Raw genomic sequence first — 26,961 nt, forward strand, 5'->3', positions numbered from 1 at the left:
AGGTTTTCCGCCCACAACTGTATTTTTTAAAGGCACTTTAGTCTTCTTTGGGTGATGAACTCCTTTGCCGACTGGCTAACGGGCACACATCAGTACAAGTTTTAGTGGTTTCTTCTATTTTGAATTTCCCTTTGCATATTTTCTTTGATCGTTATTCTTTGTACTTAGTGTTGGATTACTTCTATAATGAAATCGGACAATTTCCCTTGATGTGGATCTTGGGAAAATAGTCCAGAGTGATTTTTCTCTCCTACTTTCGCATTCCCTAGCAGTAGGCTTCAGCATACAGGCCAGCCCATAAGCTATGAGACAGACCTTATGAACACAAGGTTCATAAGCTATCTACAGCAGGGATGTCCAATTATTTGGCTTCCCCGGGCCACATTAGAAGAACTGTCTTGGGCTACACATAAAATACACTAACACTAATGATAGCTGATGAACTAAATTTTTTAAAAATCACAAAAATCTTCCAGTGTTTTAAGAAAACTTACAAATCTGTTTTGGGCTGAATTCAATGCCATCTTGAGCTGCAGGTTGGACAGGCTTGATCTAAACAGCTCTTTGATACTTTCTGGGCAGAAATGAGCAACACACAAAGGTAGCGAAGCAAGAATGCTTTAAAGAGAAAGGAACAAGAAGTAGGGTAGCTTGCGAATCCTTGAGCACAGTATGGTTCTGACCTGGCACCTAGCTCGCAGGTGGTCTTGCTGCCAGTGTTTGCTAAGTTGAAATGAAAATTGGTTTTGTTTCTGGGGGATGTTTTCCAATAAGCACGTTGTCAGAAATCCAGGTCCATCTCAGTCCAAAAACAGAGTTTTTCATAGGGAGAATAGTTTCTCCCTCTAGATGGGATTAGGAAGAAAAACTCTAGTCCCTCATCAAACTTTAGTTCAACTTTTAGTTTTTCCTTCCATTTGCTTTTGAGTGACAGTATCTGTTTTTCTTTTCCTGCATTATTGAGTTTAATTTTAAGCTCATGGATTTTCAGAGATTATTCTTTATTTACACAATTGTTTAAGTCAAAGCATTTCTCACTGTGGCTACATTCCACAAATTTGTGATATGGTTCAATATAAAGTATTTTAAAATTTCAATTTTTTTTTTTTTACTTGTCTAAGAATTACTTAGAAGTGGATTTTCTAAGTCATGCAAGTTTTGGGAAGGGTATCTATGTTATTGATTTCTCATTTATTTGCATTATGATTTGCATGATAGAGACTTTCTGATATTTATTTGTTGAGATTTGCTTTGTGACGTTTTAATATAGTCAACTTTTATAAATATTCCATGTATGTTTGACAATAATGTATATTTTATTTCCATTGGATTAAGCTTGTGATTAGTGTTTTTAAATGCTTTTCTGTTTTGTTGTTTGATTTATCTAGTTTCAGAGAAAGCTAGGTTAAAACCAGCTTTCATGTGTATAGAGTGAATGCATGTTAAGATTATCATATTAGGGACATTCAAGTATAAAATTGTGACATCTTGGGGACTCATTCATTTTAGTAGTTGTCGTTTATTTTATCTCAAATAATGATTTTTTTATGGTTTTATTTTGGCTCCTCTTTGCTTGGCATATATTTAAATATCTATTCACTTTCAATCTTTATATGCTTTTAGTTTTAAATGTGTTTCTTGTCAACAGCATGTAAAACCAAAATAGCAATCACTATCTTTCAAAAGGTGAGTTTATTGCTTTGCATTTATTGTGCTTTCTGATATGTGTAGGCTTACTACTACTATCTTAATTAGTGCTTTCTGTTTACCCTGCTTTATGTTTGTATCTTTGTTTCTCCATTTTTACCTTCTGTATAGATAGGGTCAATATCTTTTTTTTCCTTTTTCTTTGAGACAGAGTATCACTCTGTTGCCCAGGCTGGAGAGCAGTGGCATGATCATTGCTCACTGCAGCCTTGACCTCCTGGGCTCAATGCGATCCTCCCACCCCAGCCTCCTGAGTAGCTGGGACCACAGGTGCTGCCCTCTCGCCCAGATAATTTTTGCATTTTTTTTTTTTTTTTTTTTTTTTGGAGAGACAGGGTTTTGCCATGTATACCAGGCTGGTCTCAAATTCCTGGACTCAAGCAGTCTGCCTGCCTTAGCCTTCCAAAGTGTTGGGATTACAGGTGTGAGCCACTGTGCCCAGCCAATAAAACTTTAATTCATCTTTTCCCTCTTCCGATTTTGAAGTTTTATATACTATTTCTCTACTTTTAATAATAACCCTTAAAATTTTCACACAAGTACCTAACAAGTCTGAAATTTATGAGTTTGCCACCTTTCTCTTGAATAATACAGTGCTTAGAGTGCCACTCCATTCGACATATCACTGCTGTTCAGCATTTGAGAACCATTTTGCTCAGATGGTTCTAAAATGAACCATCATTCATTTAGCACATTTAGATGTCCTAAACTCCCTGTTCGTTGTTATAATTTTTGTTTTAAACAATAAATTCTTTAGACTTATACCATGCTTTTAAGTTTCTTTGTTCACTGTTGCATCCTGAATCTCAACCATTTTCAGTTGAATTTCCTTTCAGAATTATGTCTTCAGAAATATCTGTGAGAATCTCTTAGTGGCAATTCTGTCCTTTTAAATGAGAGCGTATTTATTGTTCCCTGAGTTTCAAATGACAGTTTAGTAGGAATAAAAAAAATTTGAGGTTGACAGTTATTGGAGGCTATTATTTCATTGTTTTCCCTATTATTGTTGAGAGAGATCAGCTGCTGTCTTGTCATTCCTTGAAGCCCCTCTGTATTTTTCTTGCCGATTGCCTTTAAGAGTAATTTTGCCTTGATGAGTTTAGATTTGGATTTCACTTAACTTGTTCTCCCTATGGCATATTTTACTTCTTTAATATAAGGATTTCTGTTTTGGATCTACTCTGTATAATTTGAATCCATTGTTCTCTTTGAATATTGCCTCTTTCACACTGTCTCTCTTGCCTCTCCTAGAAGTGTTTGTCGGACTTTCTCGTCCTGTCATCCATGTTGTTCAACCTCTCATTCATATTTCCCACGTCTTGAACTTGTAATTTTGCATTCTAAGGTAATTTTTTCATATTGATCATCTAGTTTACTAATCCTCACTTTAGATATATTTAATCAAGTGTTTAAGCTGTCAATTTAAAAAGTTTCTACTATAATTGTCATTTTTCTAGAAGTGGATGTGCTTTTTGGTCAAGCCTGTTTTTTTTTTTTTTTTTTTTTTTTTTGTAAAACACTTTTCTGATTTCTTCTTTTATGTCTTTAATCTTTTAAGACAGAGGTCCCTAGCACCCTGGGCCATGAATTTTTTTTATTCCTACTAAAGTGCTGGTTAGAGGCCTGTGAGGAACCACACCACACAGTAGGAGGTGAGCAGTAGGCAAGGGAGTATTACCACCTGAGCTCTTCTTCCTGTTGGGTCAGCAGCGGCATTAGATTCCCATGGGAGTGCAAACCCTATTGTGAACTGAGCATGTGAAGGACCTAGATTGTGTGCTCCTTATGAGAATCCAATGCCTGATGATCAGATGTGGAACAGTTTCATCCCGATACCATCTGCCACCCCCCTGCCACCACGAGCCATGGAAAAACTAACTTCCACAAAACTGGTCCCTGATGCCAAAAAGGTTGGAGACTGCTGATTTAAAACATATTTTATCGTCTCCTTTTTTTAATTCTTGGAGTTTAATCCTGTCTCATATTGCATCTGCTATATCATGGTAGATTGTATTTTAAATTTCATATTTTGGCTTCATCTTCAACATAAGCATTATGCAAATACTATTGTAGGGCATTGGTTGCGGACATGTTTCCCTGTAATAGGTTTTTGCTTGTTTTTCCCATGTGTTCATGGCTATATCAGTCCAGTTCAAAATTTTAAGTGAATTTCTTGGCATGAGTGTTCCCAGGATGTTCATATGGTACAGAGGGCAATTTCAAAGTCAAATGACTGTGTAATACAGGTCCCTCTATTACACATTCTCAGGGACAACTTTACTCTCTATCCCAAACCCAGCCCAAGAGAGACTAACTTTCATTTCTTCATGGTACTTGTAGGCAGCTAAAATAATCCTTTTAAAATTTTTGGCTTCTGAAAGATTTCTCTTATTTTCTTGCAAGCTCAGAAAGGGTGTTTGCTATATTTTATTGAGAATTTTAGAATTCAGTAGCGAAGAGAATTCCTTGGAAAAACTAAGTTCTGGTTTTATTGCTAGAACCAGGAGGCCGGGGGACATCATTTCCCTATACTCAAAAGAGATCATAGAGTCAACATTCCCTCTTATGTGGAATCATTCCAATGTACCATTTATTTGCAATGGATTTTACAAAATAAACCATTTGGAGATTAAAAACATTGGATTACCTCCTTCTTTTAAACTACCTGGGAACTGTTCTTTCTAAATTTGGAGATTTCTTGAGACCACTATGTCCATTAAATAAAAAATTCTAAATATTGGAATACTGAACACAGTGAGTATGGGATAATAGAAACACAGGCTAATGGTGTATTTGTCACAGTTCTTTTTGCAGTAAGTAACGGAAACTGAATTCTAACTGGGTTAAGTAAAAAAGTGACATTTATGGGTCAGAAAAATTCTGGAGTTTATTGTTCGAGTATAGCTAGCACACTACTCAGAAAGTGTAATTAGAATCTGTCTCTTTTAATCTCCTGGTTCTCCTTTCTTCTGTGTATCTGTCTCTTTTAATCTCCTGGTTCTCCTTTCTTCTGTGTTGGTCGCATTCACATTTGGATGCCGTCTTTACGGTGGCAAGACATTTCCCAACAGCCTCAGATAAAAAGGATAGCCGATCCGATTTAAGTCTTGTCTAGTAGATACCCTGGGCCTGTGGCTTACTGGCCTTGGCTTAGATTATCTGTCCATCCTGACCAGCCCATGCTCTGATTGACCTGGTCTCTGGAGTTGAGATCAGCCTTGGTCCAACTGCATAGGCTAAGAATGGGGAGTAGTTTTCCAAGAAAAAAAACAGAGTGCTGTCACCAGAAGAGAAGGGGATGGAAGCTGGGTAAGCAAAGCACAGCAAACGTCCACCCTAATGTATCTAATTTTGTTTGTGTTTGTTGTTAATTTCAGGACAGTGTTGAGTTTAGAAACATCTGCAGTCATTTGGCTCTACAGATTGAAGGACAACAGTTTGACAGAGACTTGAATGCTGCCCACCAGTGTTTGAAGACAATAGTCAAGAGGCTGATTCAGTCACTTGCTAATCTTCCTTCAGATGCCCACGTGGTAGCCTGTGCTTCCTTGAGACAGATCTTACAGAATCTCCCAGACATATGAGTGTTAAAGGCGTCGGGAGTAAAATTGCAGCCATCAGTGTTAAGAGAACCGGATACCTTACCTTCCTAATTGAATCAGAGACAATGGATGTTTTTATTTCCAAAGGGGAAAGACTTGATGGCACGGGGAGCAGTCTGACCAGTGGCATCTGTAGCCTTCAGAATTATAGCATGCTAGTGAAAGTTTTTTAAAGCAATAGTTCACATTTTTAAGTATATTACCGATTTGCTGACTTTTTTTTTTCTTAGCTTTTTTTTTTTTAAATTGCATTTTTGGTTTTGGGGTACATGTGAAGAACATGCAAGATTGTTGCATAGGTACACACATGGCAGTGTGGTTTGCTGCCTTCCTTCCTCTCACCTGTATCTGTCATTTCTCCCCATGCTATCTCTTCCCACCTCCCCACCCCCCCCGTCCCTCCCGCATTTTCCCTCAACGGACCCCAGTGTATAGTGCTCCCCTCCCTGTGTCCATGTGTTCTCATTGTTCAACACCCGCCTATGAGTGAGAACATGCAGTGTTTGATTTTCTGCTCTTGTGTCAGTTTGCTGGGAATGATGGTTTCCAGGTTCATCCATGTCCCTACAAAGGACATGAACTCATCGTTTTTGATGGCTGCGTAATATTCCATGGTGTATATGTACCACATTTTCCCTATCCAGTCTATCATCGATGGGCATTTGGGTTGGTTCCAGGTCTTTGCTATTGTAAACAGTGCTGCAATGAACATTCGTGTGCATGTGTCCTTATAGTAGAATGATTTGTAATCCTTTGGATATATACCCAGTAATGGGATTGCTGGGTCAAATGGGATTTCTATTTTTAGGTCATTGAGGAATTGCCATTCTGTCTTCCACAATGGTTGAATTAATTTACACTCCCACCAACAGTGTAAGTGTTCCTATTTCTCCACATCCTCTCCAGCATGTTGTTTTCAGATTTTTTAATGATCGCCATTCTAACTGGTGTGAGATGGTATCTCAATGTGGTTTTGATTTGCATTTCTCTAATGACCAGTGATGATGAGCATTTTTTATATGTTTGCTGGCCTCCTGTATGTCTTCTTTTGTGAAGTGTCTGTTCATGTCCTTTGCCCATTTTTGAATGGGCTTGTTTGTTTTTTTCTTGTAGATCTGTTTTAGTTATTTGTAAATTCTGGATATCAGCCCCTTGTCAGATGGGTAGACTGCAAAAATTTTTTCCCATTCTGTTGGTTGCCGATTCACTCTACTGACTGTTTCTTTTGCCGTGCAGAAGCTGTGGAGTTTGATTAGTTCCATTTGTCTATTTTGGCTTTTGTTGCCATTGCTTTTGGCATTTTGGTCATGAAGTCCTTGTCTACGCCTATGTCCTGAATGGTTTTGCCTAGATTTTCTTCTAGGGTTTTTATGGTGTTAGGTCTGATGTTTAAGTCTTTAATCCATCTGGAGTTAATTTTGGTGTAAGGTGTCAGGAAGGGGTCCTGTTTCTGCTTTCTGCACATGGCTAGCCAGTTTTCCCAATACCATTTATTAAACAGGGAATCCTTTCCCCATTGCTTGTTTTTGTCAGGTTTGTCAAAGATCGGACGGTTGTAGATATGTTGTATTTCCTCTGAGGCCTCTGTTCTGTTCCATTGGTCTATATATCTGTTTTGGTACCAGTACCATGCTGTTTTTTTTTTTTTTTTTTTTTGGACTGTATATGAAATATTTAATCAAACAGCTAGAATCAAAAATATAAAAACAAGCCAAAATATTGAAATAACTAGGTCATGCAAATGTGCTAATAACTGTCTGTTTCTGTGAGTGAGGTCAGCTCCACCAGAAGCTGCATGTTCCAGGAGAGTATCTGTGGTGAGTATTCTAATTCTATACAGAGTTGGACAGACAGTGGGGGCAGGGTCCTTTATGTTTGACTTGGATGATCCTTCTAATAGCATTTTCTTGCCATGTGTGTTTTTATAAACCACTGAGTTAACAAGTCGCCTAGAACTTGCAGCCTTGTAGTATAGTTTGAAGTCCGGTAGTGTGATGCCTCCTGCTTTGTTCTTTTTGCTTAGAATTGACTTGGCTATGCGGGCTCTCTTTTGGTTCCATATGAAGTTTAAGGTGGTTTTTTCCAGTTCTGTGAAGAAGGTCATTGGTAGCTTGATGGGAATAGCATTGAATTTGTAAATTACTTTGGGCTGTATGGCCATTTTCATGATGTTGATTCTTCCTGACTATGATCATGGAATGTTTCTCCAGCTGTTTGTGTCCTCTCTTATTTCGTTGAGCAGTGGCTTGTAGTTCTCCTTGAAGAGGTCCTTTACGTTCCTTGTTAGTTGTATTACTAGGTATTTTATTGTCTTTGTAGCAATTGTGAATGGCAGTTCGTTCTTGATTTGGCTCTCTTTAGGTCTGTTACTGGTGTATAGGAATGCTTGTGATTTTTGCACGTTGATTTTGTATCCTGAGACTTTGCTGAAGTTGTTTATCAGTTTCAGGAGATTTGGGGCTGAGACGATGGGGTCTTCTAGATATACAATCATGTCATCTGCAAATAGAGACAATTTGATTTCCTCCTTTCTGATTTGAATACCCTTTATTTCTTTTTCTTGCCTGATTGCTCTGGCTAGAACTTCCAGTACTATATTGAATAGGAGTGGTGAGAGAGGGCATCTTTGTCTAGTGTCAGATTTCAGAGGGAATGCTTCCAGTTTTTGCCCATTCAGTATGATATTGGCTGTTGGTTTGTCGTAAATAGCTTTTATTATTTTGAGATACGTTCCGTCAATACCTAGTTTATTGAGGGTTTTTAGCATAAAGTGCTGTTGAATTTTGTCAAAGACCTTCTCTGCATCAATTGGGATAATCATGTGGTTTTTGTCTTTGGTTCTGTTTATGTGGTGAATTACGTTTATGGACTTGCGTATGTTGAACCAGCCTTGCATCCCTGGGATGAATCCTACTTGATCATGGTGGATAAGCTTTTTGATATGCTGTTGCAATCGGCTTGCCAGTATTTTATTGAAGAATTTTGCATCTATGTTCATCATGGATATTGGCCTGAAGTTTTCTTTTCTTGTTGAGTCTCTGCCGGGTTTTGGTATCAGGATGATGTTTGTCTCATAAAATGATTTAGGAAGGATTCCCTCTTTTTGGATTGTCTGGAACAGTTTCAGAAGGAATGGTACCAGCTCCTCTTTGTATGTCTGGTAGAATTCGGCTGTGAACCCATCTGGACCTGGGCTTTTTTTGGGTGGTAGGCTCTTAATTGCTGCCTCGACCTCAGACCTTGTTATTGGTCTATTCAGGGTTTCGACTTCTTCCGGGTTTAGGCTTGGGAGGATGCAGGTGTCCAGGAATTTATCCATTTCTTCCAGGTTTACTAGTTTATGTGCATAGAGTTGTTTGTAATAATCTCTGATGATGGTTTGGATTTCTGTGGAATATGTGGTGATATCCCCTTTATCATTTTTTATTGCATCAATTTGGTTATTCTCTCTTTTCTTTTTTATTAATCTGGCTAGTGGTCTGTCTATTTTGTTGATCTTTTCAAAAAACCAGCTCCTGGATTTATTGATTTTTTGAAGAGTTTTTGTGTCTCTATTTCCTTCAGTTCTGCTCTGATCTTAGTTATTTCCTGTCTTCTGCTAGGTTTTGAGTTTTTTGTTCTTGCTTCTCTAGCTCTTTCAATTTTGATGATAGGGTGTCAATTTTAGATCTCTCCTTTCTTCTCATGTGGGCACTCATTGCTATATATTTTCCTCTAGAGACTGCTTTAAATGTGTCCCAGAGATTCTGGTATGTTGTGTTTTCATTCTCATTGGTTTCGAAGAACATCTTTATTTGTGCCTTCATTTCATTGTTTATCCAATCAACATTCAAGAGCAAGTTGTTCAGTTTCCATGAAGCTGTGCGGTTCTGAGTTAGTTTCTGCATTCTGAGTTCTAACTCGATTGCACTGTGGTCTGAGAGACTGTTTGTTATAATTTCTGTTCTTTTGCATTTGCTGAGGAGTGATTTATTGCCAATTATGTGGTCAATTTTAGAGTAGGTGTGATGTGGTGCTGAGAAGAATGTATATTCTGTGGATTTGGGGTGGAGAGTTCTGTAAATGTCTATTAGATTTGCTTGTTCCAGGTCTGAGTTCAGGTCCTGGATATCCTTGTTGATTTTCTGTCTGGTTGATCTGTCTAATATTGACAATGGGGTGTTAAAGTCTCCCACTATTATTGTGTGGGAGTCTAAGTCTCTTTGTAAGTCATTAAGAACTTGCCTTATGTATCTGGGTGCTCCTGTATTGGGTGCGTATATATTTAGGATCGTTAGCTCTTCTTGTTGCAGTGATCCTTTTACCATTATGTAATGTCCTTCTTTGTCTCTTTTGATCTTTGTTGCTTTAAAGTCTATTTTATCAGAGATGAGAATTGCAACTCCTGCTTTTTTTTTTTTTTTTGCTCTCCATTTGCTTGGTAGATCTTCCTCCATCCCTTTATTTTGAGCCTTTATGTATCCTTGCATGTAAGATGGGTTTCCTGGATACAGCACACTGATGGGTTTTGGCTTTTTATCCAGTTTGCCAGTTTGTGTCTTTTGATTGGGGCATTTAGTCCATTGACATTTAGGGATAGTATTGTTATGTGTGAGTTTGATACTGTCATTTTGATGCTACCTGGCTGTTTTGTTGGTTAGTTGATGCAGATTATTGATTGTGTTAATGCTCTTTTGCCATTTGGTATGTTTTTGGAGTGGCTGGTACTCTTTGTTCCTTTATATGTGTAGAGCCTCTTTCAGGAGTTCTTATAGAGCAGGTGTGATGGTGATGAAATCTCTGAGTACTTGCTTGTTCGCAAAGGATTTTACTTTTCCTTCACTTATGAAGCTTAGTTTGGCTGGATAGGAGATTCTGGGTTGAAAGTTCTTTTCTTTAAGGATGTTGAATATTGGCCCCCACTCTCTTCTGGCTTATAGGGTTTCTGCTGAGAGATCTGCTGTGAGTCTAATGGGCTTCCCTTTGTGGGTAACGCGACCTTTCTCTCTGGCTGCCCTTCGCATTTTCTCTTTCCTTTCAACTCTGGTGAATCTGATGACTATGTGCCTTGGGGTTGCTCTTCTTGAGGAATATCTTTGTGGTGTTCTCTGTATTTCCTGGATTTGAATATTGGCCTGCCTTGCTAGGTTGGGGAAGTTTTTCTGGATAATATCCTGAAGCGTATTTTCCAGCTTGGATTCATTCTCTTCATCACATTCAGGTACACCTATCAAACGTAGATTAGGTCTTTTCACATAATCCCACATTTCTTTAAGAATTTGTTCATTCCCTTTTGCGCTTTTATCTCTGTTCTTGCCTTCTCTTTTTATTTCATTGAGTTGATCTTCGACCTCTGATATCCTTTCTTCTGCTTGGTCAATTCGGCTGTTGAAACTTGTGCATGCTTCGCAAAGTTCTCGTGTTGTGTTTTTCAGCTCCATCAATTCACTTATATTCCTCTCTATGTTGTCCATTCTTGTTAGCATTTCGTCCAATCTTTTTTCAACGTTCCTAGTTTCTTTGCATTGGGTTAGAACTTGTTCTTTTAGCTCACTGTAGTTTCTTACTACCCACCTTCTGAAGTCTGATTCTGTCATTTCACCACACTCCTTCTCCATCCGGTCTGGTTCCCTTGCTGGTGAGGAGTTGTGATCCCTTTTAGGAGGAGAGGTGTTCTGGTTTCGGGAGTTTTCATCCTTTTTGCACTGGTTTCTTCCAATTTTTGTGGGTTTATCCACCTGTTGTCTTTGTAGTTAGTCTTTCAGATTGGGTCTCTGAGTGAGCTTCTAGTTCGTGGATGCTGAAGTTACTTCTGTTTTTTTTTTTTTTTTTTTTTTTAGCTTTCCTTGTAACAGTCTGGCCCCTCTGCTGTAGGACTGCTGAGGTCCTCTCCAGGCCCTGTTTGCCTGGGGATCACCTGCAGCAGCTGCAGAACAGTAAGGGTTGCTACCCGTTTCCTCTTCCGCTATCTTTGTCCCTGAAAGATGCTCGCCAACTGTCAGTCCGTTCTCTCCTTTATGAGGTGACTCTTTGGATCTATGGGGGTCAGGGAGCTACTTGAGGAGACAGTCTATCTTTTATTGGGGCTTAAGTCCTGAGCTGTGAGCTCCATTGTTCATTCAGAGCTGCCAGGCAGGTACGTTTAGGTCTGCTGCAGCTGAACTCATAGACCGCTTTTTGTTCCCAGGTGCTGTGTCCCAGGGAGTTAGGGCTTTATGAGTTTCTGTTGTGCTACTGCCCTTTTTGATTTTTCTTTCAGGTCTGCCCCGCCCAGCTAGCAGCCCACCTAGCCACTGTCTGCCTGCAGAGGCTTTGCTGAGCTGCTGTGGGCTCTGCCCAGCTGCCCTGTGCTCTTCCCTGCAGTCCTGTTTATATGGGCGTAGTTAGAACTGCCTCAGCAACGGTGGTCCCGCCTCTGTTATGGCGGACTCTCTCTGTTGTGGCAGGTTGCCTCAGCAATGGCGGCCTGCCTCCGTAGCGGTGGAGAGTCTCAGTAATGGCGGACGCCCCTCCCCCACAGAGCTGGACCATCCTGGGTTCAGCTGCACCTGCTGTGAAATGCTGAACCCAGATCGTTTTCAATTACTGTTTTTGTTTTCATTGTTGTTGTTGTTGTTGGGGGTGGGGGCTGGGACCAACTGAACCTGATCACCTGGCTCCCTGATTCAGAGTCTTTTTTTTTATTTTTTAAGTTGAACGACCCAGTGTTCCAGTCGCTTGTTGAAAAGGCGCTGGGATCTCCCGTGCTGCGACTCACTGAGTCGGCTCAAACAGCGGCGCCAGCTCCTGGCGGATTTTTTGCCTAGGAATCTCCTGGCCTGGCTCACTATTTCAGATGAATGGGCAACTCTGCCGTCTCAGGGCTCCGATCGCCAGCTAAGAGGGCTCTTAGAGCAATGGCTTTTGTATGGAGAACCGCCGTAACAGGGCGTGGTCACAGTAGCCACGCGGGCCGAATCAGCCCCACGGGGGCCAAAACAGCCGCACCGGCTGGAACTGCAGTGCTGGCAACCCCTCTGTCTGGGTATCTCCTGGTCTATGGGCAATAAAAATTCGTCTGGAAATGCGGCGTCCACTCACCCTCTGCACTTTCACTGGGAGCTGAAGTCCTGAGCTGTTCTTAGGCGGCCATCTTCCCTTCTTCTATTTGCTGACTTTTTGATTGAAGTACATTCTACTCTGTGGAACTGATTTGATTATGTATTTATATATTTATTAATTAATTCATATCATTAGTTTTTATTGAATACCTTAATTTGTATTCATATTAATGTAGATCTAAAGGGCTTAATATGGTTATTTATATAATTAAAGCACCATGGTTCTTAAAATTACCTTGAATAAATGGGATATTTGATAATTGCTATGTTCTATTAATACTTACTGGACACTTCCTTTTATGTCACAAGAGTTACCTTTGTAGGGCCACATGTGTCAGTAATTATGAGTTTACTGTTGGGCACGAGAAGAGTTGCTTCTAAACCTTGTGCTTTTATATACTGATTTGTAAATTTAAAGTGATAGTGAGCTATGACGGGCCAATCATGTATGATATGTAAATACAAAGCACAGTATTATTAAAGTCTTATGTGGAACTGCCTAGGTATTACTCTTTATAGATATTCTGATTGAAATGGGAAATTCTTGTGAAAGGAGGGAGGGAGTGGACTCCACACACACTTAGGAAAAACTAAATTTCTTATTGTTCAATGATGACTGTGTTGAGAACCAAAGTAATGTTAAATGCTACTTTTTCCCTTAAAATTTTAACAGAAACAGCAACAGATTTAGAACAAAAAAGATTATAGTGTACAGCTTGCTTTCTAAAAGAATCATAAACTGGATCTGCGTGGTGGGAGTACAGTACTATATCTAAAGAAGTGTTAATAGTAATCAAAGCCTTTTTGATCTTACCTACTCTAATCCTAGTTAGTTCTAAATGTTTTATTCCAGAATCTGAAAATGAAAGGTAAACATATGCTTCTCTTTGGGTGTAACTGACCATTTCCACAGAAGAGAACTAAGTATATGAGACTGAATTCTAAAGGAAAGATGAACGCTCTGTGTGTCTGTGTGCATGTGTGTGCATACATGTTCATGTGTGTGCATGTGCATGAGTGTGTGTAGGGTTAGGGTGGGCCAGAAATAAAGGGCATTTATTTCTTCATTTGATCTTAGCCAAAAGGCTGAGAAGTGATGGCATTTATTTCTTGAGAGTAATCTTGGGCACTCAATTTCCCCACACCTAAGAAACATTGTATTCTAGGGGGATGCCTTTCTTTTATGATGAAGTCTTTCTTCCCCCAGGGAAATTAGCCCTGCACTTTTCTTTCAAGATCCATAATTGTTTATATGCTGCCCACCCCATTGCTATTAATGGTTCTCTCAATGAATATTAAGTTGTTGTTGTTGTTTTTACCTTACCCAAAGACATAGTGAACATTTTCCATTTTCTATCTGTGCTTGTGCTTGTGCTGTTTCCTCGCTTTGTACCATGTTTCCTGTATGCCGACAGATATCCCATTCATCCTTCAAGATCTGATTTACCCACCACCCTCTCCGTGGACCCTCATGGGTCATCCTAGCCAGAAGTGAACTATTCCTTTTCCACATTCCCATAGAACACATTTTGTGCTACTTTTCTGGCATTTACGTATGCCATCTTAATAGCATAGCTGTTGGTAAATCTGCTGTCAAGGTTAGCTTGCTGAGGATAGGAATTATCTAGACATCTTTGTATGCTGCATAGCACCTACAGTTCTTAAAGTTCTTTGATGCTATTAGAAGTTTGGCTGCCCCTACCATCTTGTATGCCCCTCCCCTGCCCCATGCTCACTTCTGTGTCTTGTGTTCTGTGGTCAGTCTGTACAATCACTTGGTTGCACGCGCCACCAGTTCCCTTCCTTTTTTTCCCTTTGGTTGAATGCTGCTTGCAAAACTCAATTCCTGGTCAAGTCCAACTCTCTGCCTATTCCGTGTCTGTACAGGAGCTCTGAATGTGGCTGGAGAAAAACAAACACCCAGCCATGCTAATCTCACTCAGCTCATGGCTCCCAATTTCCAGGGATCCTTAGTATTCTCCATTAGCCCTACTTCATTCCCTAGACCTGCCATGTCCAATATGGCAGCACTGGCCACAGTGGCTACTGAGCACTTAAAATGTGGCTCATCTGGTGGGTGGATCATGAGGTCAAGAGATCAAGACCATCTTGGTCAACATGGTGAAACCCCGTCTCTACTAAAAATACAAAACATTAGCTGGGCATGGTGGCACGTGCCTGTAATCCCAGCTACTCAGGAGGCTGAGGCAGGAGAATTGCCTGAACCCAGGAGGCGGAGGTTGTGGTGAGCCGAGGTCGCGCCATTGCACTCCAGCCTGGGTAACAAGAGCAAAACTCCATCTCAATTAAAAAAAAAAAATGTGGCTCATCTGAATTGAGATGTGCTGAAAATGTAAAATGCACACTGGCTTTTGAAAACTCATTACTAAAAATAAAGAATTTAAAATATCTTGGTAGTTTCCATACTGATTACATGTTGAAATGATATTTTGAATATGTTAAGTAAAATATAGTATTAAAATTATTTGTACCTATTTCTTCTCATGTTTTCAGTATGGGTACTAGAAAACTTAATATTCCATAGGTGGTTTGCATTATGTTTCTATGATATAGCACTATTCTGGAAAATTCACTAGGTAATTCACTGCTGGCCTTAACAATTCACTCTCTGAAGTCTCTTCTACACCTTTTCAAACTTTACCTTGTTTACCCTCCTCATTCTCAGCTGATGAGCTTGCTTCTAAATGCACAGGGACAATGGAAGCCATCAGGAGAGCATGTTCCTCGTCTCACTAGCAGATCTACCAATCCTGCATCTGTACACAGGTACTCTGAGTTTGCTTCTGTTATAAGGAGGACTGCCCTGCTCCTGTGCAAGGCTGGTTGGTCACTAAGGCTCTGGACTCTGTCCCTTCTCATTTACTTGTGGACTTCTCTCTTACATTCATTCTCTTGCTTACATTACCAATTTTGGCCTCTCATAATATCATTGCCTCAGCATGATAATATGTTATGGTATTTCCAATTTGAAAAAATTCCTCTGGCGATTGCTCTATTTCTTTGCTCCTCTTAACAGCAAAACTCATTGCAATAATTGTGCAAATTAGTTGCTTACAATTCTTGTATCCATTTCCCTTTTGAACCCACTCCAAATAAATTTGTGCCCACAACTCCATCAAAACTTCTCATCAAGACTCCTGATGCCTCACTGATAAATTCCATGGTAGATTCACAATCCTCGTATTACTTAATCTAGCAGCAGCTTTTGATGCAGTTGACTGACTATTCTGTCCTAGAGTCACTTTCTTATTTGGTTTCCAGGTCAGCAGACTTTCATGATTCCACTTCTTCACTGGCTTACTTTACAGACCTTTGTCCTGGTTCTTCCACATCTCCTGATTTCTTAACTATGTAGTGCTTCGGGGCTCAGTTTTTGTCTTTTTCTCTAACCACACCTACTAGTTGGTGATTTACAATACTGGCTATTCACTAATGATGCCCAGATATATGTCTTTCACCTTGAGCTCGCTCCAGACTCCTGTATTCAACTGACTACAGAATATCTCTACTTGGATGTCGAAAGTAATTTCAAATTCCAAAATGGAATTATGAGGAGTTCCCAAGACTATTCCTCTGGACCTTTCAATTTCAGTTGGCCACAGCTCTTATCGTTTAGTCACACAGGCAAAAAACATCAGCAACATCCTTGACTCTCTTATTATTATCACATAAATTCACTCAACCAGCAAATCCTGTTGGCCCAACCTTCAAAACATGTCTCAAATTACATCGCTTCTCACCACGTCTATAGCCACTATTGTAGGTCTGGGCGCTACTGTCTGCTGCCTGGAGTATTGCAGTATCTCCCTGAATGGTCATAGTACTTCCCGGCTCTCTATCGTCTATTCTCCACACGTCAGCCACAGTAATAAAAGTCAGATCAATTATGTCTCTGCTCTATGAATGGCTTCACTTTTTACTCAGAATAAGATCCAAATTCTGCCTTTTTGACCCATCTCCTACTACACATGTAAGACATGGGTCTCTTTACCACTCACCTCTTCAAAGACGACAACGATCACTTCTAGGGCCTTTGCATTTGCTCTTCCCTCTGCCGGAACAATGTTCTTCATCTATTTCAAGGACATCTCTGCTCCAAAACCTCCACATTAAGGAGGTAGCCCCATAGGCAAAAATAGCATCCCATTACTCTCTTGTCCCTTCTCCCTGCTTTGTTTTCTCTGTTGCTCTCATAATGGCCTCAATATATCTATTTCTCTCCTGTTGCAGTGGCTAAATGGTGGCCCCAAAAGTTATGTTTATCTTAATCAAAGAGACCTGTAAATTTTATCACATATCCCAATAAAGTGAATATTACCTTATGTGGTTAACAGATGTGATTACATTAGGGATATTATGGTGAAATTGTTTAGATTATCTGGGTGGACCCTAAATGTCATCACAAATATGCTTATAAGAAAAAGGCAAAGGGAGAGAAAACAGGCAGAAGAGCAGGAAGCAACATGCCCATGGGGACAGAGAGTGTGGTGACGGGCCCCACAGTCAGGAATGCTGACAGCTACCAGAAGATGAAAGAGGCCAGGAGTGGATTCTCCTCTAGGGCCTTCGGAGGGAGTGCTGCACTAGGGCCCTCTTGATTTGGGGCTTCTGGCCTTCGAACTGTGGAAGAATACATTTCTGTTGTTAGAAGCCAACCAGTTTGTGGTAATCTGTTGCAGCAGCCATAAGAAATGAATACACCTGCTTTTCCTCACTAGAACTAAAGCACCAGGGATGTCGTTCACAGCTGTATTCTCAGTAGAGCAGCGATGCCTAGAACAGGGTAACAGGTCAATAAATGTTTGGTAAATGAATTTATGTGGTTTGTCACTTACGTTTTTCGGTAAATCTCTAAACCTAAAGGAAAAAGTGAAAAGAATCATTTTAAGGATTTAACTGATCAGCATATTTTAGGCAGGTGTTGAGTTAAAAACAGTCATGTAGCAATCACTCAATAAACGATTAATAATCATGATGATCATCCTAACAATGACTAGGCCAGCCTGGGTCACTCCGAGTGGCCTTCCTCCTCAACTTTCCTATGCAGTATTCTTCCTTTTCATTCTCACTTCAAAGTCAGGTTGTGTTTTTCTTTTACTTTAAGAGCGTGTAGTACCTTAGGCAGTGTGTGACACTCACATGAAGCCAGGTCGTGGATGCCTTTTTCTAATTCTGAAAAAAGTCGCATCATGTGTTGTTTTCTCCATTGAATTTCCTTAACTGTTTCACCCCGCTGTTTCCTTTGACTCTTATTTTTAGATGATCCATAATAATGAATTTCTGGATGGTGGAAACACATTTTCCTATAGAATAAAAGTAGGGGGCATACTGGTGATCTTTTAATTGGAACCGGATACGGGAATGACAAGATGGTACTTGTCCCCTGCTCTTGTCTTGAGATGCTCTCTCCTCACCGTGTTCTGTGATCTTCTGTTAGCTCCAAGAGCTCCCAGATCAGCTTACCTTACATCCTTTTGACTGCATGCCTTACACTGACTGAAGAACTATCTTCAGGTTTCTTTGGCTGTTTTCCATTTCTTGATTTAAATGAAGGCCTTTGGAGGGTAGCAAGCCATTTGGACACTTGCTTCCGACAGAACATAGAACTGCAAGAACCAAATCTTCCACATCTGAAAATTCTCTCCAACGGTTGGCTCCCTTTTCCACTTTTCCTTCAGGCTCTGGTGCCAGATCCTCACGCAGTAAATCTATCGGGGAGGAATATAAATCTTGTGGATCCGTGAGTTTCAAGACACATTTAATTCAGCAGAACTTCGACTAGCAGTGTTCCATATCATCTGGGTATCCTCATCAGGGATCCCAGTGTTCCATTCTACAGCCAAGAAATGACCACAATGCTGGTTTTACTTAGCTACATACCAGAACCAAAGGTCTAGGCTGTCACAGCCCCAGTATGTGCTACCAGAGAGCTTTACCTTTGTTGGATGTGACATGTTTACTGCTATGCTCAATGGAAATGATATTTGAAGCTGAACCATAGTTTATAAATTTCTCTTCTTGTAGACAAGTTCATATCTGCCCCAAGCATACAGTCATAATTCAGGAGACACTTCCAAGCTTGGCAGAAATCTTTCCTGGCACAGAAGTACCAATAATTTGTTCCCCTTGACTTGGTGGAGACTTTGATAATAATCATGTCTTTCTTTTCTTTTTCCTTAAAAAGGCATTACAAAATGCCTATGGAGCATAAGGGTAGCTGGCAGAAAAACAAATTCACAGGGATCCTAGAAACAAGTTGGAGATGACAGTGTTGGCTTAGGTTGGTACAAAAGGGAGAGAGGAGATTCTGCCTCCCAGCACCTGTATTCCAGCTCGAAACGGAGCTCAGGAGTACAGGAGCTTGGAACTGTGTGTAGTGGGGAGGAGGAAGGGAGTGCAGATGGAGGAAGGAAGGGGAAGAGGTGCACTGAGCCTGATGCTGTAATCTCAAACATAAAGAAGGCAGTGCAATAATCTGGAAGATTAACGTCCTTGGGATATCCACACACCCACCTTAAAGAATTCCTCAGATGCACTTGGTTTGCTGATTTGCCCAAATGAATAAATATAGTGCTCCTCACAAATGACACTTTTCGTGCCACTTGATAATGGCTGGGAAGTACTGATACTCTTTTATACACAATCTCATTCAGTCCTCTGAGTTTGTCTTTGATACCCTCTTGTCTCTCATTCTTTAATCTTATCTCAGCCCCTCTCTGTCTTGGGCCACACTTCACAAAATTGTGGCAAAGGCATTTAGAAGGCTACTAATGGCATTATGTTTTTAGGGCTAACTATTCTTTTATACACAGATAAAGGTAACAGATGTTGGTCTTTGTTGCTTTCCCCTCCTTTTTTTTTTAAATATATTCCCTTGCCTCTCTTTCAGTCTCAGATTACACGTTACTTGTTAGACACCTATTTCCTGTGTAACTCAGAATGGAAGTATATGTGTATATAGCAGGATTACTGTTTATACATATATTGCATGAATAGACATACTCAGAGGGAAGAGGAATAAGCTCTTCTATCCACGTTCTTGCCTTGCAGCAAGTTTAATTGAAGGATGAAAAGAGGAGAATGAGATAAAAGTTATCTCATTATGTTAACTTTATTTATGTATAAAAGAATAGTTAGCCATAAAAACCTTAATGGCATTAATAGCCTTGTAAATGCCTTTGCCACAGTTCTGTGGAACGGGGCCCAAGACAGAGAGGGGCTGAGATAAGATTAACGAATGAGAGACAAGAGGGTATTGAAGACAAACTTAGAGGACTTTCTGATGTAATTGACTTCACACTTTTGCTCAATTAAATTGAAATGTTTACTATGATATCCACTTTATATTATACAATTCTACTTCCCTTGTCCTGGGCACAGTGGCTCACGCCTGTAATCCTCGCACTTAAGAGGCCGAGGTGGGCGGATCACAAGGTCAGGAGTTTGAGACCAGCCTGGCCAATATGGTAAAACCCATTTCTACTAAAAATACAAAATTTAGCCAGGCATGGTGGCGCATGCCTGTAATCTCAGCTACTCAGGAGGCTGAGGCAGGGAATTGGTTGAAGCCAGGAGGTGGAGGTTGCAGTGAGCCGAGATCATGCCACTGCACTCTAGCCTTCGTGACAGAGCGAGACTCTGTCTCAAAAAAAAATTAGCTAGGCACTGTGGTGCTCACCTGTAGTCCCAGCTACTTAGGATGCTGAGGCAGAAGAATCACTTAAATCCGGAGGTTGCGGTGAGCCCGGATCGTGCCACTGCACTCCAGTCTGGGTGACAGACTGCGACTCTGCCTCAAAAAAAAAAATAAATAAATAAATAAAATAAATCTACTTTTTTGTAGCCCCCGTCAAACATATTTCCTGTTCTTGAAACCAAATGCTTGAATTTTTCATTAAAAAGTGGGGTAGTTTTGTTGTTTAGCAGTATCAGAAGCTCTAAGGTTAATGGGGCTGGAGTTACTGAATAGTCATGAGGTTGCACTAAAAGCTGTTTTGCTCCTGTTTTCTGGGCCTTGCTCCTTTAGGGAAAATGTTGTACCATTAAATCACAAAACATTCACAAATTCACATGCACCGTAAGTGGGCCTATGGGACAGTCTACTTCAAGTTCATCCAGAGCGTTTGTAAGCAAACATTCCTACACTTCTTGGGCCTCTCTCAAATGTAAACCACCATCTAGTCTACTTGCTGAATACAGCCAGTCCACTGTTTCCAGCTGTTTTGATGACTGAACCTGCTCAATAGTTGATCTAGTCAGTATAGAAACAATTGAAAAAGAATTGACAAGAAATCCAATAAACTCAGTGTGTGTATGTGTGTGTGTGTGTGTGTAATTTTTTGTATCAATAAACACATGATTTACAAGTGTTCCCTCTCATTTTCTTCCCTTCTGTTCAGTAGACTGAAATATAGGTTGAAAGGTCTTTGAAAGTAGAGAATTTTCTATTGACAGTAGGTACTCATAGAAATGAGAAACTTCAGAATAACATACAATTGTAAGTAATGATTACGTATCTAACATGTTCCCAAATAGACTTTCTATGCACTAATTATCATTAGTTACACTTTCCAAGATGTCTTTTAGCTACAGGTTTAAAAACTGTTCATAACAAATAAAATGAGTTCTTGGTGGGGGGAAAGGAGGAAGATTCTTAGCAAAGCAGTGTCACAAGTGAAAAATAGAGTCTGCCAAGTAAATAACTCATTCACTTTTATAATTGTCTATAGATCACTATATCTCTATTTTTTACCTTTTAAAATAAAAAAGGTAAAAAATATAGATTTATAGATTCTATTCATAAATTATTCACAGATTATAAATTCACAGTGGCAAAATCTAGTACATGGAGTCTGATGAATTCTTCACCTAACCTAAATGATTACATCTTATATGAATGTAGTACAACAGCAAAACCAGGAAACTTACATCGGAATAGTATTGTTACCTGGATTTGTACAGCACATACACAGGATTAAATTGCATAGAACTACACACACACACACACACACACACACACACACACACGTGAATACATGTAAAAACAGATAAAAACTGTTTTTATGTGAGTCTGCGAGTGTGTGTGTGTGTGTGTGTGTGTGTGTGTGTAGTTCTATGCAGTGTATGGATTTGTGTAACCACCACCACAATAAAGATACAGAACCTTGATTCCCCACAGCCATGTTCGTTGGCCCAATTGGGTTATGTTCTTTTTGTTTCTTTAGGAAACATGTTAGACATGTAATCATCATTTACAATCAGATTGGGTTGAGTGGGGACATACATCCAATCTATATCAATATGTTAGGTATTATTCTTGATTATTATTAGTTTGTTGTAGAAACAACTTAATTTATACAAATAAGCTAAAACTCAACTTAGTCACAGGAACTAGATTAGTTCCTCTAGAAATATGAGTGAGTGGATGGCTGGCTGAATGGATGGCTAGATGGGTGAATGGACAGATGGATGGAGGGATGGACAGATGGATAGATGATTGGTTTGGGTTGCTCAGCATTCCATCAACATTGGTTCTGGCTTCTGGACTGAGACTGGATTATATTGCAGAGGAGAGCTAAGGAATCATGGAATCAACTTCTACTTGTTTCACTCTCTTCTTTCTAAAGTTCATTTCCTAAATAAAACTATTTTTATAAAATCTGTTGGCAATGCCTACATCTGAATAATACTATTAAGTTGGTAAGCTCTACATTTTTAAAAAATGACTATTATCAAAATAATTCATCAAAATGATTGAAGTGAAAGAAAGCATTTTCTCACCTTGGTCTGACAGAATGAATGTCCATGTGTGGACTTCTCTTTCCTAAACCTGTATCACAAATAGCATGAGCTGAAAATTTCCAGGTGTGTGTCTGACTTTTAAGTGACTTCCCACATTTTCACTTCACAACAGATCTCTTAAAATATTATAGTAGCGACGATGACTTCACTCAAATAGATGCAGAGCCGGCCTTTCACATTTCTAACACATTTTTCTGGAGTTTAAACTAGACCAAAAAATATTGCTTATCTGATCTCCTATTAGGTGAGATGAATAATCCCTTACTAATTTAAAAATTACCATGTTGAGGCTGGGCATGGTGGCTCATGCCTGTAATCCCAGCACTTTGAGAACCTGAGGCAGGCTGATCACAAGGCCAGGAGATCAAAACAATCCTTGCCAACATGGTGAAACCCTGTCTCTACTAAAAATACAAAAATTAGCCAGGTGTGGTGCCGGGCACTGGTAGTCCCAGCTACTTGGGAGGCTGAGGCAGGAGAATCACTTGAACAGGGAGTTGGAGATTGCAGTGAGCCAAGATGGCGCCACTGTACTCCAGCCTGGCAATAGAGTGAGACCCTGTATCAAAAAAAAAAAAAAAAGAAAAAAGAAAAAAAACCCTGATTGTATTTTTTGCTGAAAAAAAATCACCATGTTAAATTTGATCCAATTTAAAAATATGTATTGCTTAAACTGCCATTTTTATGATTTATTTTTTGTTATTCTAGCCACAAAATATGGAAGCTCAGTCTCCTTAATATAAATGAGTTATTTCAAAGATAAAAAAATTATATTTGCTCTTTCATTTTAAAGTAGATAATAATGCTTTTATGAAAAATAAATCTCCTAGAACCTCTCTTTCAATCTAATCAGAGGTAAATTTGGTATAATTTATAAGAAATAAATACATAGTGGAAAACAAATAGAACTATTGAAAAATAATACATGGTATTTCCTAAGCTGAGTCATAATACATAGCACTTGTTTATTTTACCATATAATTCTAGGGTTATCACTTTAATGTTTAAAGCAAAGACCCCTATCGTTTATCTTAAAGTACATATATATTGGATATAAAAAGTCTCAAACAAATTACAGAGTTTTTAGCGTCTCAAGGAAGGAAATTTAAACTCTCATCCTTCCTGAAGATTACAGCATTTTAGTGAAACTCAAATATATCAATGTAAACATATACTTCATATGACACAACTCTCAAACTACTACACCAAAGAGTCTGGTGTCCGTGTGTTAGTCAGAAAAATCTTAGCCTATGTTCACACCACCTTGAACGTGCCTGCTTCCATCTGATCTTGAAAGCTAAGCTGGGGCAGGCCTGGTTAGTATTTGAATGAGAGAGCACATGGGAATAACGGGTGCCGTGGGCTTAAAAGAAATTTATCTGGTCTTTTATCTTTTCAGAGCATTTAGTTTTTCATAGGCAACAGCTTAAATCAAACCTTAAGCAGAAGTTTTAATTTGAAGACTTGTGTGTTTTTTTCCTGTCATTTTACAGTCTTTGCTACTGTCATGTTAAGGATTTCCTCCATTACTTTAAATATCTCTCTATGGCTTTACTGAGAAGACTTATACATATACCTATATATGTACAACTATCTTTATACATACATAGCTATATGTAAGTATTCACACATATCAACAAGTAACACCCTGAATCCTAATTGTGATTGATGTAAAGCTGTCTGTTTTTCTAGACTGAAGTTCACGCCCCTCTGCAGACATAGCTGTGCTAGGGGCCTGTGCCACACCTCAGATGCATGGAGACGGGACCTTTATAACTGCTTTTCTTGGGCTTAGTTTTGAGTAAACTGTTGATCTTGTCATGGCCTTTCTTGCCTTTACCCTACATACAGACTGAAACTCCCCTTTGAAAATGTTAACCACATGTGCACACCCAAGTGGATTTTCTGTAGCACTAGGCTGGAGTCAGCAGATGTGAGGGCTAGAAGAATGTCTGTCAAACCTGAAATGCATCTTTGCCTGAGGTCTCGAGGAGTTTCTCAGAGCAGGTGAGGTCAGCGATGTCCCCGGGGGCCCCTCGGGTCTGCGTCTACTCCTGCAGCTCCTTCTACACGTCATCAGGCTGTTCTGTATTTATGCATTTATACTGATTTTCAAATTGCATTTGAAAATCTAAAATAGGGTTCTGCTACTGAAAAAAAAAAGGGTTTAAAAAAATCCTACAAATCAGTGAATAAAATAACAAAACACCCGATTGATATTCACCAACTTTCTACATCTTACAGATTTTTTTGGGGGGGAGGGGGGAACAAAGTCTCGCTCTGTTGCCCAGGCTGGAGTGCAATGGTGTGATCTTGGCTCACTGCAGTCTCCACCTTCTGGGTTCAAACAATTCTCCTGCCTTAGCCTCTGAAGTAGCTGGGATTTACAGGAGTCTGCCACAATGCCCAGCTAATTTTTTGTATTTTTTGTAGAGATGGGGTTTAGCCATGTTGGCCAGGCTGGTCTCCAACTCCTGACCTCAAGTGATCTGCCTGCCTTGGCCTCCCAAAGTGTTGTGATTACAGGCATGAGCCACAATGCCCAGACATCTTACAGATATTTAAATACGAAGACAAGTCCATTTCTTCTAACTCCTGATCCAGGCTTCCCTCTGTAAGGCTCTAAACCTAAAACCCATCAGGCTGTTGCTGTTGGGGCAGCTTTCCTACTTAGCTCAGAATCCGCAGGCCACGTGGCTAGTGCTGGAAGGCTGGCAATGGCTGGGAAGGGACCCTCAATGCCAAACCCATTTGATGGGTCCATTTCCTTCGTGGGCTGAGCCACAGAGTTGCTGCCAGGAACATTTCGCAGGTGAGCAGACTTCCCTCTCAGAAATGCCCATCATCACAATACTTTCTGGGACAGGAGGTTTTAGCCAATTTTCCACATGTCTATTTAACAGATAGAAGGGCTATATACAGAAGAAAGCTCACGGGGTTCTTCTCGGTAAAGCCATGAATTACTGGAGGCCTGAGGACTCCTTGTAAGAGGTCTGGCATATATAAGCACTTGGTGTTATATCTTCTTGGTGTTCTTCCTCTCACCTCTCTGATTACTTCTCTTTCTAAAGGCTTTCCCTCAGTCCTTAACATTCAATTTCTGCTTAGACTCTTCCAATGTTCACTTTCCTTCTCTGGTTAGATATCTTCTATAAAGGACCAAAAGTGATCTTTATAGTTTGTCAGTGTAAGTCAGAGCAACAAGTTGCAGTTTTCTGGGGGCCTGACAAGCAAGTCGGGCTCTCCCTGGAAGGTGCTTCCAGCTGCCATGCATGCACACACATGCATACAGATGCAGGCACACACATGCAAGCACACATGAATACCCGTGCAAGCACACGCATATGCACCTTCTTGCATGAAACCCCTAGGAAGTCTGCGTATGTTCACTGGTACCACAAGGTATCCTGAAAATGTTCACAACACTTTCTATCACCGTAATGCTACTTTTAAAAATGCATTTCTGGGGTCAAGTTCATTAAAAGAAAAACATCATTAAGCTCTTTGAAATTTCACTGGGCTTTAAAGATTTAAGTATAATATAGATTTTGCCAAACTTTAAAATAAACTAAAAACTTCACAATTGAATTTCTCCCAAGGCCCCTTTACAACACTTACAGATTGCTGAGACATGGGTACAATGAATGACTATGGGTACAATATCTCTGCATGGACCACACACACAACAAAACACCTCTGCGTTCTACACCCCTTGGCACAAGACATTCCGGTGGCCTTTTCCCTAATGCGGTGATTTGCGAATGCCAACGTGTGGACCAGGGTCACTTACTGACATAGTCTTCAACTTTCAATAGCTAAATGAGAAGGATTGGGCTTTATCCTTTATTTCGAGGCTTTTATCCTTGCTTTTCTTGCCTTTTCCTTTTGGTATTAAAACATTCATTTCTTATAGAAAGCAAAGGTAATCATATACGGTAGAAACATTTTGTTTTGTTTTGATGACCTTTCTTTGTAAAATTAAAAGATGGAAACTCTGCATTGGGTTTAAAACCAATTTTAACTCTCCATGAAATTTAAAGTCTGGAAAACATTGCTGTAAGGCTGGGCCAAATCCCAAACCTGGGGGAAAAATAGCTGCAGGAGTCAATGCCTACAACCACTGAAATTCTTAATAGAATTTAGGGTTTTTTTTTTAAATTTTTTTTTCCAGAAAATATAGAGAATGGGGATGGTAGAGGACTCATCAATCTAGTTTCCTGTCTTTTCCCAACAGCCGCAGACGTATCAATGGTCTGAATGTAGTGTCCTTTTAAAATATGAAGCAGAAAATGTGTTAGGTTAAAAAAAAAAAAGTGCTGCCCCCAAGCATCATGAGAAAGCTGCTTCTGTTTCTGATCTGTTCTTGTCCCTGCTGGCTCAAAGGATCATGTGTGACACTGTGTCACAAACAGAGTCCTGAACGTGTTTACTTTTCCCTGACAAATACTATAAATTTTCTTCTTGTAGTGAACGAACATTGTTTATACAGCTGTGTTCCTTAAATCAATACTGACTTTCTGTCCCACTGTATTCTTTTTGCAAAGACACTTAAGGAGAACTTTCTCCCGGCATTTGGGGAGAACGTTTCAAGTCAGACCTCTTAAGTAGGAACAATCACTATGCACTGGACCCACCAAAAAGAAAAAAAAAAGTGGTTTTGGCCTGGTTACGTGTTTCCATCTTGGGTTACAGGCTTCATCTAAAGCGGCTTCCCCCCTTGGCCCTGAATGGGCTTTTCCGTCAAGACTGAA

The 26,961-nt window shown here is 39.8% G+C and overlaps 1 protein-coding gene and 1 long non-coding RNA gene across 6 annotated transcripts in view; one reads left to right on the forward strand and one right to left on the reverse strand.

The window, feature by feature from the left end:
• The window catches only part of DLEU7 (deleted in lymphocytic leukemia 7), a 114,482-nt gene that overhangs the window by 15,026 nt on the left and 72,495 nt on the right, over window positions 1-26,961 (forward strand). The window contains exon 2 of one of the 4 annotated variants that reach the window (XM_003927172.4): window positions 5,085-5,664. The exons of 2 other annotated variants lie outside the window; for them this stretch is intronic. In XM_003927172.4, coding sequence (XP_003927221.3) covers window positions 5,085-5,291 — 207 coding nt within the window. In that variant the 3' untranslated portion in view covers window positions 5,292-5,664. Of the gene's footprint in view, window positions 1-5,084; window positions 5,665-26,961 lie in introns of those variants that run through there. One more of the 4 variants, XM_074387665.1, reaches the window with a different exon arrangement.
• Window positions 1-26,961, reverse strand: part of LOC141581623 (uncharacterized) — a 410,679-nt gene that overhangs the window by 8,157 nt on the left and 375,561 nt on the right. Inside the window, exon 7 of one of the 2 annotated variants that reach the window (XR_012514363.1) lies at window positions 12,369-20,198. This is a non-coding gene — a long non-coding RNA (uncharacterized LOC141581623). Of the gene's footprint in view, window positions 1-10,223; window positions 20,199-26,961 lie in introns of those variants that run through there. The other variant, XR_012514364.1, reaches the window with a different exon arrangement.

The sequence above is a fragment of the Saimiri boliviensis genome, chromosome 16 (assembly GCF_048565385.1).
Source record: "Saimiri boliviensis isolate mSaiBol1 chromosome 16, mSaiBol1.pri, whole genome shotgun sequence".
NCBI classification, from domain to species: domain Eukaryota; kingdom Metazoa; phylum Chordata; class Mammalia; order Primates; family Cebidae; genus Saimiri; species Saimiri boliviensis.